At 37.3% G+C, this 18439-nt stretch overlaps 1 protein-coding gene across 2 annotated transcripts; it reads left to right on the top strand.

Moving 5' to 3' along the window:
• Nucleotides 1–2262: 2262 nt before the first annotated feature.
• Nucleotides 2263–6987, top strand: LOC105044353 (protein PLASTID TRANSCRIPTIONALLY ACTIVE 16, chloroplastic). 2 transcript variants are annotated; one of them, XM_010922211.4, is made up of 5 exons: nt 2263–2921; nt 3055–3519; nt 3607–3675; nt 4745–4803; nt 6335–6987. In XM_010922211.4, exons 1-5 carry the CDS (start codon nt 2487–2489, stop codon nt 6846–6848), a joined length of 1542 nt encoding a protein of 513 aa, XP_010920513.1. In that variant the 5' UTR covers nt 2263–2486; the 3' UTR covers nt 6849–6987. The 2 variants fall into 2 exon arrangements, with proteins under 2 accessions (XP_010920513.1, XP_073113215.1); XM_073257114.1 differs by having other exon boundaries at nt 2292–2921; nt 6269–6987.
• Nucleotides 6988–18439: the final 11452 nt, after the last annotated feature.

Below are 18439 nucleotides of genomic sequence, written 5' to 3'. Positions count from 1 at the left end.
CTACTATGTTGTTAACCTCATCACTGCCACTGGTCATCCGCATATGCTCCCATTGATGTAAATCTTATGTAAATCACATTGTGAATTTGCTCTCCTGCACTTATGTTTTTATGATTATTCTCCTCTACGCCATATGGAGGAGTTGCTGGCTCCGCTTTGCATGCCTTATACACTCAAAAATCAGTTAATGCAATCATGCAGATTCCTAAGTGTCAAACGTGTTGCAATTTTAAACGGTATCGGATGGGTGGCGTGAAATACAGAGTATAATAGAGTTATTTATTTCAATTTCGAATTTTTATTCCTTGAAAATTATTCTATTGACAAAACTTTGCTCTTTCACTGAGAATATTTGGGCATGGACATGCCAAATATATCAACTCGAAACTAATTATTCTTTTTTACTGTTATTACATCATATTTGAAGATTATTGTTCAAACAAAAGCTGGAAAAAGCTAAAATTAATTTATGAGATTATTAAATGATTTAAGCAAATAAGGTATCAAAAATTGAACTTATGAATGGCTTGAACTGTGTGCTTAGATTTAAGCCTCTTTTCCTATGCCGAGTTCTGTCAATTAGTTGGTTTATTAAGTTTCAGGTCTGGAGTTGCTGATCATCCACTAGTATGTTAGTTTTGAATATTAAAATATAAATATAAATATTATTCAAATATAAAAATTTATATTCATATTTATTTTAAACGGATACGGATATAATTCGGATATTGAAAATATAGAAACAATTATGGATATAAGTTGGAGGGTTAAACTTTATGATTATAGAATTAAATATATTACTAAATAGATGATAAATTAAGCTAATAGTATACTTATATGGTTGCATATTTTTTAAAAAAATTAATAAATGTTATATAAAATAATATAGAATTATAGATAGATTCGGATATTTGGATATGCGTTGGATGGTTGTCTATATATATATATATATATATTATGAATATAATATATATATTGATGTTAGTTGAATTTTTAAATTTGTATTAAAAGGTGGATTGATTCGGATATAGGATTCGGACCCGTATTATCTATGCTACTTTTACCATCGTCTCTACTTGAATGACATTTTGTTATTGCTTTTCCATAGTTTTCATATTGTGGCCATTGGATACGGTAGAATGTGTAGCTCAACTTCTGACCTGTTATGCTTACGTTGCAGCAGACTAATACACCACTTTATAGGGTGACGCACTCCTAGACAATGATCTTATGCATTATTTCCTTTTTTTTTTCCTTACTGCTGGTAGATATGGTAGAATATATAGCTGAGCTTCTTATCTTGAATTATGTGTACATTTTAGCACTCCATCTTTCGTGGTATGCAATTTTTCATCTTTTTTTTTGTCTTTATCCTAGTTCGTGGATTTTTATGTGTGTGTGGATTGTCGTGATTGGGTTATGCAAATTGCAAACTTTAGTGCGGCAGGTGTCATGATGTGCTTTAACCGTATCTATTTGGTTCAATACGCTAAACATTTTGATAGATCCAAGATGTTGTATATGGAATACAAGTTTAGAAAAAATGTTGTGGTCGTGACTATGAACAATCTAAGAGTTTTCACTATTCTGGATCCATATATTGGATAAACATCATTTAGATGACGACTGATAGAATGATTCTATGGTCGGATATTGGTGAATCGTGCTTTTGAGATTCTCGGATTGTAACTTTTGCTTGAGACAGGACTACCTTATGAAAGAAAGAAAGCCGATGGTGCTGTTGTGGAGTGGTTATAGGACTTCAATTCGGTGTTTGAGTTGCCTTCCTGCTAGATTGTGCGTCAGGTATATAATGACTTTGAAGAATAATTTTGCAAAAGAAAAAGTGGGAAATTATGAGTGGAAAAATGTGAATTAACTGGCAAGACTCCTTTGGTGCGGATGGTTAAATAGATAATCCAAATGTGATGCATGTTTAATTGTTTGTAGCAGTATTGTGGTAACTGGTTTCCGTGTTCTGGCCACGATCAGCGCCACAGTTGCACATCTCTCTGCTCTCCTGTCGACCACATGCTCCTTTATACTCTTTACCTGTACGCCAAAACCTTCAAATGATCGGCGCTGGTGATAAAAATCTAACTGTTATTATCCGAAAGTTCATTAATCAACCGGACTGCGCTTTCAAACTTTTTGCACTCATCTTGCACTGAATTTTTTTTCCCCTGTTTTTTCCCTCCCTTTTGGTTGGACCTTCTATTGTATCGGGGTCATGGGTTTCTCTTACCTCCGAAACTAGCCGAGCGCTGACCCCGTGGTGCGGCTGGGGGACTGCTCAATCGTCTGGTGTCAAAAGTCCCGCTGCAGATAGATTAGTTCACACGTGGCATCATTTTATAGGGCCACTGGCTTCCAGCCCATCCAAATATGCAAATCTCCGCAACTCAACCTTCACCAAGGCACAGCCCAGCACGCCTCGCCTTTGTGTGAAGGAGCCTGTTCCATAGGCTACGCTCTCCTCCTCTTTCATGGCTCCGGCCCTCACCTCAAGCTCCTTCCGCCTATCCTCTGGTCTTGGTGCCAAACCCGAATCCAAGGGTGCTCCGAAGGCAGCATCCGTTATTTATGCTAGGCAAAACCTGTTTGAGTTCGGAAGGCGGAAGAAGGGGGCATCCGAAGACGAGACCCAGGCCGAGGGATCTGCAAAGCCCAACCGTTTCTTCATCGATTTCGGCAAGATTGGAGACGCCAAGTCTGTCATCCCGGTCGTGAGCACTCCATCCACCTATCTCTTCCTCAGCCGGAGGCGAAAGGATCCGCGAACGGTGTTCGTTGCGGGTGCCACGGGACAGGCGGGCGTCCGCATCGTCCAGACCCTCCTTCGTCAAGGCTTCGCCGTACGGGCAGGCGTCCCCGACCTCCCCTCCGCCCAAGAGCTTGCCCGCATCGCTGCTACCTACAAGGTGAGACCATCTGATAACAACACCTTTCTGGATTGTTTGGATTGGAGGGAGGGTTAATAGTATGTGGATGGTGTCCACCAACGTGAGAGAGTAATTAATGTAGGAGAAATTGGAATCATTAATGTCTCGGCAGGTCATCACGCCGGAGGAGTCGAAACGGCTCAACGCGGTGGAGTCGACGTTCGACGAGGCTGAGTCCATCGCCAAGGCCATCGGCCCCGCCGCCAAGGTGGTGGTGACCATCGGCCCTGCCGAGAAGGGGCCCTCCGCGACGGTCACCACCAACGACGCCCTCCAGGTCGTCCGCGCCGCCCAGCTGGCCGGGGTGGGCCACGTGGCGGTGGTCTACGACTCGGGGACCGGGATATCAGGGCCGTCCACCTACAACGTCCTGGATGGGATCACGTCCTTCTTCTCCAACCTCTTCGATCGGTCCCAGCCGCTGACGCTGGGGGAGTTCCTCTCCAAGGTGGTGGAGACGGACGTGAGCTACACCCTCATCAAGACCTGCCTGACCGAGGACTACGCCACGGAGAGCTCCTATCCCTTGGTCGTCTCCAAGGAAGGGACCAGCTTGGAAGCACCGACCAAATCCAGGGTGGGGGGACCCGATTCCGATTTAGTATGATCGATTGCTCCACGTAGTTGCGTTCTGCCTCACAGTCGCTGGTGGTGTTTGTTTCAGGTCGCGAGATCGCAGATTGCTACCCTCGTCGCCGATGTCTTCTCCAATACTTCGATCGCAGAGAATAAGGTATGCAGCTCTGCCTCACATTTATTATGACAGGATCGGGATGGCTTACGGCTGCTCTGCTATACGTCTAGGCCGTTTATTCTAACTGGGACTGTACTTCTGGCTACACTTTCCTAAGATGGCATTTATCAAATTCTCTCTGGTTCATCGGGTTTAACCCTTCAAACTAACTACATTTTTGTTTGCGAAGAAAGAAAAGATTGTTTGGAGCTCAACTTTTACCGACTTATTCCTCTTCAGTATCTAAGGCAAACTGGTGTCTTCTTTTGAATGTCTGGTCCATATACAAATATGGGAGATAAGGATTAAAACGGATGGTGGGTCTGATAGGAGTCATAACCTTGTTGGTTCTGTTACCTTGCTTCTCAATCATGTCATTTCTTCTCACTCCTGCAAAGGTTATCGTTGATCGCTCTATAGCCTCAGCTAACCCCCTTGACTCTGTACCCAATTATCTCCTTCTATCGCTGCCGAGAGTGGATCTCCTTTAAAGCGACTTCATGCTTTTTCCACATACAGATAATATGCATACTCTTTTCCCATGTGGAGGAAAATGAAAGAGAGAAGATGCTGACTGATTTTGTCATAAAATCAGAACTGTGTAATTTGTCTCAAATACCTGATGGTATACTGACAACTAAATTTTGTTAAATAGAGAATAATTCCGTACCAATCACGTACAAGACTAGAAAGTTTTTCTGGAAACCATTATGATACCGAACCCAATTATAATCAAACTATCTAATGCAACTAATACCGATTTATTCCTGGAAACTTAGTTCCTTTAACATTCAGTTATCTTGTGTAAATCATTCGAAAGAACACATATATCTGCTATTTCTATCCTGCTAAACCAACAAGCTACATTACCAAGGACATGATGTCTTAGAGCAACTTTGAGAACACACAATTCTTAGTACTGATGCTATCTTGAGCAATCAAGTGCCACCTACCTTAGGATGACCAACAATCCACCTGAAAGTAAGTTAGTAGCTGATTATCATTTAAATATATTTAAAGGATTTCTGAGTCATGCATGAGATTTGAGCTTTTCTGATGTTACTTTCAGGTTGTTGAAGTCTCTACCAGCCCATCTTCAACCTCAAAGCCAATAGTTGATCTTTTCAGGTGATTCATTACTTCCCTTGCATTTCTTAAAAGTTTTTTAATCCTTAGTATTGGTTAAGAATTAATGCAAACCAGTGTTCCTTGCACCACCAAATCATAATCACACAGCCAACCTCATTATACCCTGACAAGCTGTAGCTACATTATAATGTGAAATCAAATTGCTCTCATTTTGCTTCTGCAACATCCTAGAAGCATTGGTCAAATGCAATATATTAAATGCCTCGAAATCCCCAGAAAAACTACATTTTGGAAAGAACTTAGCATTTGAACTGTCAGGTTCCCACTGTAGGTGGTATGGGCAATCTTATACAACTTGGTCATGAATCCTATTCTTGTTGCTTGTTTTCTTGCAATTTTTAGTAAATGTACTTGCTGTCATGTATCAGTCTATACACTTCTGTAGCAGCCACATCTTATTCATAACCATCCTATGTGGGATTAAGCAATACAGCACACATAAATAATTGATATGTATGGTATGTAATGTATGTTGCATGTATGTATATATGCATGTGTGTATGTAATGTATGTGTGTAATGTAATGTATGTGTGTAATGTAATGTAATGTATGTCATGGATGTAACGTATGTATGTAATAATATTCTAGATTTTATTGATTTTATAATTAATTATTTTTGATAAATTAATATTGGTTATTTAGAATGAAATTTATTGTAACTATGAAATTAAAATATAATAGAAATTATTATGCCAAACTATATAAATACAAGCATCGAATGATTTTTAACTCTTTTTGGATCTTTTAACGAGATCTTGTAAACAAGTTGTTTGTGAGCGGCTTGAGCTTGGCTGCATCATGTACAAGCCGAGCTTGAGCTATGCCTAACCTGGCTTGTCTTCAAGCTTGTTTTCCACCCTTAATTACAAGAGGTAAAACTCCTCCATGGAGGACACAAAGATACAAATAATGAGACATAAGGAAGATAATCCAGGTAGGACTACTGCATAAAAAATAGCCTTCAAGTATTAAAATATCAGACTTTCTTTAATGTGATGCTTTACTCTCCTATTCTCTGCCAGATCTATATATATACCTTATGGAATTTGAATTCACAGATTTCAGCCTTAGGGATGGTTGCCTATAATCAATGTTTTAAACTTCTTAAATAATCTCTGCAACTGTTTTGAAAGCTTTTTGTAGTTGAGCTAGAATAATTCATACATACCTGGTTGGGATCGAACCTATGCCTTTCTGCTTAGCAAACAGATGCCCTGTCCACTGAGTTACAGGCACTTGATAAAACGGTTTTGCAGTTGCATGTTATAGTGTTCTGTTCCTAATTGAGTTTACAAGACTCTATTCATCTTATGAATATACTTGCCCCGAGTGCACTATGTTAAATAATTCTAATTTTCAAAAATATGAAGTTTTGCTTCTTCTCTTATATTTATGAAATAGCTAATATCGGATCATTGTGTTCGTTTCCTCCAATTGACCTAGTCTTGAACATAAAGCTTTATTTGGCTTCAAGTATTTTCAAGCCAAGCCAACTTTCCCTCTTTTCAGTGCCATTCCTGAAGATGGAAGAAGAAAAGCATATGCAGAAGCTGTGGCAAAGGCGAAGGCGGAGGAGGAAGCCATAATAGCCTCAGAGAAAGCTCGTGAGGCAGCAGAGGCTGCTAAGAAGCTTGAAGAAGAGATGAAGAAATTGTCAGAGCAAGAAGTTCAGGCTGCTAGCCTCGCCGAAGAAGCCCGAGAGAAAGTAGAGGCAGCAGGGGCTTCACTAGACGAACTCTTGAGTAGGGCAAAGGGATTTGGTGCAGAATTCTCGTGGGAGAAATTGAGTTCACAAATAGCGACTGCAGTTGCTCAAAATACTGACGACAAACCAAAAACACAAATTGCCACCGTCAGAGGCCAGGCCAAGGCTCGAAATCTGCCACCACAGAAGGCAGTTATAAAGCAACCAGCACAGAAATCAAAACCTAAGCAGCCAGATGGCCCAGATCAAAAAGCAGAGGTGAGGAACGTGTTTGGCGGCCTTTTTAAGCAAGAAACAATTTATGTAGATGATGACTGAGTCTCGCAGCTGGTATCCACCGGGGGGTGGGGGGGCTGTTTTCGTTCAGAATTGCCTTGCATAGCATGTGTCTTTTGAAACTATGGAGGGACTTTGTTGAAAGCCTATTAACATCATTTTCTTTTTCTTTTTTCTTGAATCGAAGATCTTCCTCGAAACTGTGTAAAATGATTGTTTCTTGCCCACCAGCTTCCTCGAGAGGTCGGTGCGGAATTTATGTGGCACGGCTGCTTAGAGTCGACCAACTTTAACACTTTAAAAAAAATTTAATAAGTGATGATGAATCTTTAAAGCATGCATTATAATCTTCATATCTTAGTACGTCAGGTTGGGCTAGTGTTTTCTCTCGATAGGACATTCCACGTAGTTTGGTCAGGATATTTCAAATTGTCAGGATTTGCCGGTGTTCGGCTCGACTCGAGCCATTGTTAATTTAGGCAAGAGCTTTGCATGCTGCAGCACTTGGATCTTGGGCTCGTGGCCCATGGTTTACTCTTCGCGCCAAGCATGGCCCTGCCCCAAGTGAGAGTATAGGTATATGCGTTAGAGAAACTCTGTGTGCACCACGGCGGTGCGTGCGGTTCCGTACGGGGCCGATGGAATTTTTTTTTTTTGCTTGTCTCATTTTGATTTCACATGAAAACCAAACATCGCAAGCAGTGTACGTGGTTCTGCACCGTCCGCGATGCGTGCGTAAAGAATATCTCACAGGTGCTATTAAGCTTTAGCTAGCATGGCCTGGCCCAAAAAAAAATTCAAAGCACGAGAAGTCAGAACATTAGTTGGTGGCGAAAGAACCACCGTCCGCGATGCGTGCGTAAAGAATATCTCACAGGTGCTATTAAGCTTTAGCTAGCATGGCCTGGCCCAAAAAAAAATTCAAAGCACGAGAAGTCAGAACATTAGTTGGTGGCGAAATTCTTGTACACTGTCTGTGGCGTAAAAAATCTGGCTGACCTGGAGCATATCATCTTACCCGATTGATCCACATGGCATCTTCGTGACTCAAAGTGATTGGACGTCCGCAGACGTGAGAAAGCAGAGACGGTGCGGTGTCCCACCATCGAATACGTTTAATACATATCATAATTTATTTTTTAAATTTAACTCAATTTTAATGTGATAAAAATATCCTGTCTTTTCGAGATGACTTTTTTACTATCTCATCATCTGATTGGATATTTTGAATGCTGCTATTCTATCTCTTCTTCTTAGATTTGTTAAACTTCTATCCGTTCATGAAAATATTTTTTAGCCACACTACAAAAAATTAATTTTTTAACGATGAAATTTTAACGACAAATATTTTTTCATCGTAAATAATTAAATTTTTACGACGAAATAAAAATTTCGTCCCCAAAAATAAGATATTTGTGATGAAAAAAATTTCATTGTAAAATATTATATCTTTTGCAACGAAACATAAATTTTCGTTGCTAGAAGTTATTTTTAGCGATGAAATTTTTTTTCATCACAAAAAATAATTTTGTTGACGACGAAATAAATTTTTCGTCACAAAAAAAAGTACTTTATTGCGATGAAAAAAAATTTATCCCAAAAAATTCAATTTTTTGTGACGAAATTTACATTTCGTTGCAAAAAACAAGGCTTTTCCAACAAAATTTTTTATATTTAGCGATGAAATTATTTCGTCGCTACATATTATTTTGTTGAAAAATATTTGAATATTTTACGATGAAATTTTAATTTTCGTTGCTAGAAGTTAATCTTTAACGACGAAAATTTTTTCATCATAAAAAAATAATATTTTTGACGATGAAGTAGACTTTTCGTTGGAAACAATAAATTTTTTTGTGATGAAATAAAGTTTTCATTGCCAAAAATAAATTTTTGTTGTGGCAAAAAAAATTTTGTAACAAAAAAGTTAATTTTTGGTGAAGAAATTTTTTTTTTGTTGCAAAAAACTAGGTTTTTACGGCAAAATCTTTTATATTTAGCGACGAAAAAATTTTGTAGCTAAAGATTATTTGTTGAATAAAAAATTAAATATTTTACAATGAAATTTTAATTTTTGTCACTAGAAGCGTAATTTTTAATGATGAGATTTTTTCGTAGCTAAATTATTAGTTTTTTATGATGAAATAATTTTTTCATTACCAAAAATATTATTTGCAACGAAATAATCTTTTCGTTGCTAAAAATTTACCTTTTGCGACGAAACATGTTTTCGTTGCAAAAAAATTATTTTTGCGATAAAATATTTATTTTTAGTGATGAAATATTTTTGTCGCTAAAAATTAATTTGTTGAAAAAAAATAAAAATTATTTTATAGAAAAATTTTTGCCCAAAATGCAAGGGAGACCCTCTCGGTGTCCCACACCACCGGCACGCCTCTCTCTCCATGGTCGAGCTCTGCACCGACCATCGTCCTCCCTCTCCGATCGAGCTCGACACGGACCGTCGTCCTCCCTCCCTGATCGAGTGCACCATTAGCCGATCGGTGTCCTTTCTCCTTAACATCGTGCCAGCCAAGTCACCCTCTCGCTCTCTCTCGCCGCCACCATCGATCCTCTTCCTCCCTTCTCGGTCGAGCTTGACGTCGGCCGTCAGTCGTCCTCCCTCTCCGATCGAGTGTTCCATTGATCGAGTTGAAGCCCTTCTCGATCGGCGTCTTCCCTTCACACCATCGTGCCGGCTAAGTCACCCTCTTGCTCTCTCTCATTGCCACCATCGGTCCTCTTCCTCCCTCCCTAGTCGAGCTCGACGCCGGCTGTCGGTCATCCTCCCTCCCCGGTCGAGTGTTACGTTCCATCGACCGGGTTGAAGCCCTTTCCGATCGGCGTCCTCCCTCCATGCCATCGCGTTGGCCATCATCCTCCCTCCATGCCACCGTGTTGGCCGTCTCCTCCCTCTTCGATCGAGTGCACCATCGATCGAGTTGATGCTCTTTCCGATCGAGGCCACCATTGTCATCCTTCTTCTGCCACCACTGCCGTTAAAAAAAAAATATTTACGATGAAATAAAATTTTTGTTGCAAAAAATTAATCATTTGCGATGAAAAAATTTTTATTATAAAAAATATAATTTTTTGTGCCAAAATATTTATATTTTATGATGAAATAATTTTGTTACTAAAATTTTTTCAATTTTCAAAAAAAAAAAAATCTTTGAATTAGGGCAAAATTTTGCCCCAATCCAAACAAAACCCCGTGTTCTCTCCTTTGCCCACGCCGCCGCCGCCATCGCCAAATCCCCTTGCTCCCTCCCCGATCGTCAGTCATCCTTCCTGATAAGCATTTCTCCCTCCCGATCCCCGCCGGTTCCTCCCCGATCGACGGTCCTCCCTCTCGATCCATCACGATCCCTCCGGCCCGATCCCTCCCCGGTCACCTTTCTCCCTCATCGGAGATCTCGACGCCGTCGCCGTCTCCCTCCCGGCCTCGTCGCCATCTTCCTCCCACCTCGCCTCCCTTTCTCTCCCTCCCCGCCACTGTCCTCTCTCTCTCTCTCCCTCCTCGCCACCGTCGAGCCCTCCCTCCCCGCCACCGTCGCCGATCGAGCCCACCCCCCGTCGCTGGTCGAGCCCATCCCCCGGCGCGCTGTCTCCCTCCCGCCTCGCCACCCTCTCCTCCGCGCACTGTCCTCTTTCTTTCTCTCCCTCTCGGTCTCCACTGTGTCACCGTCGGTCGAGTACTCCCTCCCCGCCACTACCGCCGGTCGAGCTCTCCCTCCCCGCCGTCGGTTAAGCCCTACCTCACTCTCCCTCCCTCACTTTCTTTCTCACTCTCCCTCCCTCCCCACCGCTGGTCGAGCCCTCCCTCACTTTCTTTCTCACTCTCCCTCCCTCACTTTCTCTCTCACTCTCCCTGTCTCCCTCTCTTACACCTGGCCTGTCTGGTTTCGTAGGGCCGCCGCGGCCATCACCGGCTGCTGTCACCGTCACTGCACAGCTGTCGGTATCCATCTCTCTCTCTCTCTGGGATTCAAAGCAATTTTTTTAATTTTTATATTTTTTTCATTTTTATCCCTCCTTCTCAATTATTTAAAAATATTTTAAAAATAAAAATAATTATAATAATAATATATTAATTGTAGCATAATAAATTTATAAACTTTAGAATTCTCATTCGAAGATAGCGCACATGAACCAATACTTATTCTTTAATAAAAAAAATATCGGTACTCTACACACTATCCTTGAATTATCCTCGTGGACAGTTTGGGCACGTGAATGAATTTAATATTGCATACTCTGTATTTTTACATCGCAAAGTTTTGTCGGTATTTTCGGTCATGTTCTCTAGATACATAGCACAACTTTAGTGCTTGTGTATCTGGAGAACTGAGTCGAAATGCTGTTGAAATTTTTTTGATGTAGAAGACATGTATTGTAATATTAAATTCTTGTATTCCTGAATCACTTTAGTATTACTTTAGTGAGCACGAAAATCAATTCTACATTAGCAGCAGCACGATATAGGAATCAATTCACATCATGATTTGACGAACGGATAAGTTATGTTAATATTCATCCATGATTTAAAGGTTCGTTTATATAGTATTTATTTTATCAAATTTAACATGCTTATTGTTCTTTTAATTGTAGATAGCTTAGCTACATATAGACAATTCTAACTGTATCAGTGACGACTTAGCCGCACTTGCACGAAAATCTGACAGACATCTTCTATCAGTGATGATAGCACTTCAGGGTCGAAGTCTTCTGTGTCCTGCCGAAGATGACTATATAGATATGAGTTCAGAATCTGAGAACAATAATTAATATGAATAAGTAATTTAATTTATTTTTTTATTACATCATGTAATATTTGAGTTTTTTTGATTACATGTTGATTTAAATTATTTTAATCATTGCAGCATCATGACTGGTCCTGGATGTAGACGTTCGTAGGATAGACAGTAGGCCCTACTTGATGATACACATCCTCACTTTAGTATTTTGCATGATGAGTCATAGGATTTAGATGAGACTCAATTGTCCGAGTCCATAGAGCAGACTAGTGCTCAGCCAGAGCCTGCCCAGCCGGAGGTCATAACATCGTAGTATTATCCTCTTACAGGTACATGTCTATTAATTTATAAACCATATATATTTTTTTGTTATATATATCTAGTGATACATGATATATGTTCATTTCTTGAATTTTTATATGTAGGAACACAGCAGCGACGTACAGTACGTGGTCCTAGTAGGGGTCTTGTTTTGGAGAAATATGTGCATATGCATAATGAAAAGTCGAAAGTATAGATATTTCGAGATCATCCGATTGGCAGCTAGGATATGGGCATAGCATGCGGTCAAAAAAATCACGCAGTTTATCATCCGATTGGTCTGATGATGCATCAGTGCTAGAGGCAGTTAGGACATCCATGAGCATGATGCAAGATCAGATTAGTTACTGGATGAACCGTAGTCAGACGCTCGAGAGGATAGTGGCTGTGATGGCAGGACGGCTCGATATTGATGCCTCCGAGTTAGTACCTCTACAGTCACATGATGCCGTCTCTGCACGACCATCGCGACCCGTATCGGATCAAAGATCGATGCCTGGAGAAGGAAACGAGGCCAACGAGTCAGATCATACCTAGTTTGTAGATTTTTTAAATTTAAAATGGTGTATTTTTGTATATGACAACGAAGGTTATGAAACTTATTGCTACTTGGCATTGATAGTTTGAATTAGAATGTTTCTATTGTGTTAATATATTGTTATATAAAATATTTGATTTGAAAATTTATATTTGAACAGATTTTTTTTGATAAAAAAAATTAAATTTTTTATCCAAAATTTAATTTAATGATGAAATATTAATTTCATCACAAAAATTTTTTTTTTTGCATTCCCAAAAGTAAAATTTTTATTATATATCACGATGAAATTTTTTATTTCATCGCTAATTTTGTGATGAAATATATATTTCGTCGCTAAAAAGTATTATCATTTTTTTATTTTCTTTTTTAGCAATGATTTTTTTGTCACAATTTTTTGCAACAAAATTTTTTTCGTTGCAAAAAATTACGATGAAATATTTATTTCATCGCAAAAATTATGATGAAATTTTTTTTCATCATAATTTTTGTAACAAATTTTTTTTTGGTCGCAATGTTTGCAACGAAAAAAATTTTGTAGCAATTTTTGCGATGAAATAAATATTTTGTCATAATTTTTACAATGAAGAAAAAAATTTCATTGCAATTTTTGTGATGAAATAAATATTTTGTCACAATTTTTTACGATAAAATATTTGTTTCATCACAAAAATTGTGATGAAATTTTTTTTTCATCGTAAAAAATAAGAGGAATTTTTTTATCCCTATATTTAGTGATGAAATTATTTTCGTCGCTAATCTTTGCGATGAAATTTTGTTTTTTATCATTAAAATTAAAAAAAATAAAAAAAATATTTTTTACGATGAAAATATTTTTCATATCAATTTTAATGATGAAAATTTAAGTTGTAGCGATAAAAATTTTTCATCGCTAATACTGTGAACTCTTCATCTGCTAGGTTGACTATTTTTGACGATGAAATAAAATTTTTTCGTCGCTAAGACCTTTTGCTACGAGCCTTTCTCTACAAACTTTTATCGACAAAAATTTTCATTGTAAATATTTTTAGTGACGAAAACATGATTTTTAGTGACGAAAAAATTTTGTCATAAAAAATCAAATTTCTTGTAGTGACAATTCTGCGTCCGAGGCTCTTGAGTAACATCTAGATAATATACGTCCATTCAAGCAATATGTCCCATCCATTAGAAAGTAAAATGTCATATGTAGATGCCTTTTTATGATTTTGTGGTTGTTCTTTTATTACAGCAGCTCCTTGCTAGTTAAGCGAAGTTAATGCATTAGTTAGGTTTCAAATGGACTTCTTTTTTCAGTTTTGAATACAGCATGTCATAAAAATATTATCTGAAAGTATAATAAGTCAGGATGTCATGATATTTTAGGTTTATATTATGATAAAAGCTTGAAAGTATATTTTTGGATATTTTTATGACATTCCGGGTCAAATTTATGACATTCGATATTGAAATTATGACATCATGTACCTAAAACATTTATTGAAGACAGTTTTGACTATATTATGACATCTCAGGTCCAAATGGTGACATTATACGTCAATATTATGACATCCTATAGGTAAAATAGAATGAAAAAGCTTTTTTTTTGGAATATTTTTTTGATATTCTGGGTCGAAATTACGACATCTTATGTTCAAATTATGACATCCTGTAGGTAGAATAAAAATCGATGGCAGTTTTGACAATATTATAACATTACAGGTTCAAATAATGACATAATATTATGACATCCTGTAGGTAAAATAAAATTTAATTTTTTTTTGATATTTTTATGATATCCTATGTCAAAATTATAATATTTGATGTTAAAATTATGACATCTTGTATATAAAATACCTTACAAATATATGTTTTCATATTTTTATGATAACGTGGGTCAATATTATAATATTATATATCAATATTCTGATATCCTATATGTAAAATAAAATCAATTTTTTTTTGATATTTTATAATATTCTATATCGAAATTATGATATTCGACATTAAAATTATGACATCTTGTAAGTAAAATGCCTGTCGAAGGGATGTTTTGATATTTTTATGACATCTCAGGTCCAAATTATGATATTATACATTAATATTCTGACATTCTATAGATAAAATAAAATTAAATTTTTTTTGATATTTTTATGATATTTTGGATGAAGATGATGATATTTGATATAAAAATTATGACATGCTGTAGGTAAAATGCCTATCGAAGGTAGTTTTAACGATATTATGATATTTTTGATCAATATTATGGCATTATATATCAATATTATGATATCTTATAGAAAAAATAAAATTAAAAAATATTTTTGATATTTTTATGATATTGTGTATTGAAATTATGACATTCGACATTAAAATTATGATATACTATACGTAAAACATCTTTCGAACGCATGTTTTAATATTTTTATGTCATCGTGGATCAATATTATGATATTTTAAGTTAATATTATGATATTTTGAAGGTAAAATAAAAATAAAAAATTTATTTTTGATAATTTTATATCATTTTGTATCGAAATTATGACATTCGATGTTAAAATTATGACATCCTGTATTTAAAATGCTTACCAAAAGCAGTTTTGACGATATTTTGATATCTCAGGTCTAAATGTTGATATTATACGTCAATATTATGACATCCTGTAGGTAAAAAAAATAATTTTTTTTGATATTTTTATGATATCTTGGATCGAAATTATGATATTTTATATTAAAATTATGATATCCTATAGATAAAATGGCTATCGAAGATAATTTCGATGATATTATGATATTTTAGGGAGGATTTATGACATTATATGTTAGTATTATGATATTATGTAGGTAAAATCTCGATCAAGTATGAATTTTTGATATTTTTATGACATCGTGGATCAAAATTATGATATTTTAGGTTAATATTATGACATCTTATAAATAAAATATCTTCGAAATATACTCTTTGATAATTTTTATGACATGTTGCTACAAAATTATGGCATTCGATGTTAAGATTATGATATTGTATTGTTAAAACATCTCCAAAATATAGTTTTGATAATATTATAATAATTTATAGTTAAAATTATGATATTTTAGATTAATATTATGATATCATGTAGATAAAATACCTTTGAGGTATATCTTTTTGATATTTTTTTGATATATCCTAAGACAAAATCATTACATTGTGGTATAATATAATGACATTGTGCAGGTAAAACACCTCTCGAACATAGTTTTTATAATATTATGATATAATCGATCAAATTTATTAATTTTTTTTAAAATTATGATATTTTGTACATATAACTCATTCGAAGTATATTTTATTATATTTTTATGATATTTTAGATCAAAATTATAATATCCTGTAGGTAAAATACCTACCGAAAATAGTTTTTTGACAATTGTATGATAATAGATCAAATTTATGATATTTTATGTTAAAAATTATTGTATTTTGTAGGTAAAATACATCCCATATATGATTTTGATAATATTATTACGTCGTATATCAAAATTATGACAATATATGTTATGACATCCTAGTATTGACATCCTATGAAATACCTCCCAGTGATTATTTTAACAATCTTATGATAGCATGTGGTGGTTTTCTTGAGAATCCATCTTTTTTTATTGTACCATATTTAGATAATGATAATATTGATCCTCATGTTGGAATGAAGTTCGATTTAGAAACCGATGTTTACAATTTTACAATGCTTATGCGAAGAGAGTCGATTTTGGAGTTACAACTGTGTGCAGTAGGTCCAATAAAAAAAAAATTATGCTTCAAATATCTAGCATGTTGGGGGGAAGAAAAATCTAGAAAAACAAACAATTCCATGAATCCCAGAGAAACATCTGCTTCCTTTTTCTCTCTTTCTCCTCCTTCTCCTTCTTCTTCTTTTTTCCCTCCTCCCTTTTTTTCTCTTCCTTCTATTTCTTCCTCTTTTCTTCCTCCTCCTCAGTCCTCTTTTCTTCCTCCTCCCTCTTTTTCATCTCCTCTTCCTTCTTTTTCTTTTTTTGATCCTCTTTTTTTCTCTTTTCTTCCTTCTTCATAGTCTTTTTCTCTTCCTCCTCCCTCTTCTCCTCCTCCTCCTCCTCCTTTTTCTTTTCTTCCTCCAACTGCTGCCTTTTACTTTCTTTCTCCTCCTTCTTCTTCTTCATCCTCATCCTTTTCTTTTCATCCTTTTTCCATTGTTCTTCCTCCCTCTTCTCCTTCTCCTCCTCCTTTCTCCTTTCCTCTTCCTCCTTTCTCCCTCTCTAAACTCCTTCATTTCCTCCTCCTTCTGTTCCTCTAAGTCATCATATTTTTCATCGTCTTCTTCTTCCTCTTCTTCATCTCCATGCCGTAATTCCTCCTCCTCCTCCTCCTTACCCTCGATCTCCTTTTTGGTCAAGGATTTCAATAACTTTTCATGAATGGGAAGCTTTTTCCTAAGCTCCTCAATTTCAATCTTCAGCCTTGCACACATCGCATAGTATGACAGATTGGATGACTCTACCTTTACTTCATTAGAATTTTTTTCTCTTTTCAGGCCTTGCTCCAATAGAACTGAGAAGCCACAGCTCCGCTGGGGTAGGTTGAAGAATATCCAAGATTTGGTAATAAAGAAAAAAGAAGGCGAAATCAGCAAATTACCATATAAAGTTTTATGACATCCTATAAAATATATGACATCCTATGAGAAAGAATTTCTTTTTTTCAGATCTGATTTTATCTCATGGGGTTGGATTTTGTCAAAATTTTGATCGTAACTCTATTTTCTGTAGTCTCACCATCTCAACAACCTTAAAAATCATTGGTGCAAAATTTCACCGATGCCGGAGAAACTGGAGTCGAGGTGACCGCGTCCGCCGTTGGGACCTACAAGGGAGTCTAAACCAGAGTTGGGGGTGCTCCGGCAAGATCCTCTGACGCTCAAGTCAGTACTCTGCCTCAAAAGAAATGAAGTACTCAAATAAAATTTTAGTAGAGTTTCGAGATAGAATTTTGAGCTTAGAAAATAACGTATCTGGAGGGTCCCTTTTATAGACAGAGGAGCGTAACTGCTTGACAGCGATGTCCGTAACTGCCTGGTAATGGGCCGTTCAGGGCCACGTGGAGTTTGTTGCGGAGAATAGTGACGTCAGTGGGTCGTTTAAAGCCACGTGAAGTTTGTTATGGAGAGTGGAGTGGTGTCCGTTGTCGTGACTTGCCAGAGAACGATGGAACTACGTAAAATCTGTTATAGAGAGTGGAGTGGGGTAGTGGCCATTGTCGTGACTTACCAAAGAGTTCGGACCTATCAGCTGAAGCTCAACTGAGACGTCTGATGGAGCGAAATGGCTCTCTATCTCTGCAATCTGGGAGAAGCTCGGATGTTTTCGAGGTTGTTGATGGGTTAACTGTTGTTGAGTGCCGTTGGTACTGCAGACGGAAGTCATTCGCTATAGAAGCTCGGATAGGAACCTCCTGTTGGAGGAATTCGATCAAAATTTGTATGATGTAGAAGCTTGTCTGAAGACTTGTCGCTGGAGAGGTTCGGTTGCACAAGGAATCCGACTGAAGGTCGGCCGATAGAAGAGTCCGGAAGGCATTGTGGAAGTTCATCCTCTGGAGGATCCTGCGGAAGTCCGGTTGGTGTTGTTGGAGTCCGGTTGGCACTGTTTGAAGGTCGATAGTTGGTCATTGTAGAAATCTGACTGCTGGAGCCCGTCCGTTGTAGAAGTTTGCCTGGAACCCATCTACTGTAGAAGTTTGGATGGAGTCCAATTTTTATAGAAGTCCGGAGGGAGATCGCTTGTTGTAGAAGCCCGGCTGAAGTCCGCCTGCAATAGAAGTTTGAAAGAAATTCGCTTACAGTAGGGGCTTGGATGAAGGTAGGTTGTTGTGGAAGTTCGGATGAAGATCAGATGCTGTAGAAGTTTGGAGTAGACTGCTTGCGGTAGAAATTCATCTGGGATCCGATCCTCGTAGGAGTCCGGATGAAATTCGAAAGGCGATCGACCACCGTAGAAACTCGGATGGAGTCTGTCTACTATAGAAG

This window comes from Elaeis guineensis, chromosome 5 (assembly GCF_000442705.2).
Source record: "Elaeis guineensis isolate ETL-2024a chromosome 5, EG11, whole genome shotgun sequence".
Lineage (NCBI taxonomy): Eukaryota > Viridiplantae > Streptophyta > Magnoliopsida > Arecales > Arecaceae > Elaeis > Elaeis guineensis.
This window is presented reverse-complemented; position numbering and strand designations above follow the sequence as displayed.

Coding starts and splice junctions, on each gene's coding strand:
- LOC105044353 (XM_073257114.1), top strand. CDS start 2,487: ATGGCTCCGGCCCTCACCTCAAGCTCCTTCCGCCTATCCTCTGGTCTT. Junction 3,676..4,744: donor CTTCGATCGCAGAGAATAAG/GTATGCAGCTCT, acceptor TGTTACTTTCAG/GTTGTTGAAGTCTCTACCAG. Junction 4,804..6,268: donor CCAATAGTTGATCTTTTCAG/GTGATTCATTAC, acceptor CAATTGACCTAG/TCTTGAACATAAAGCTTTAT.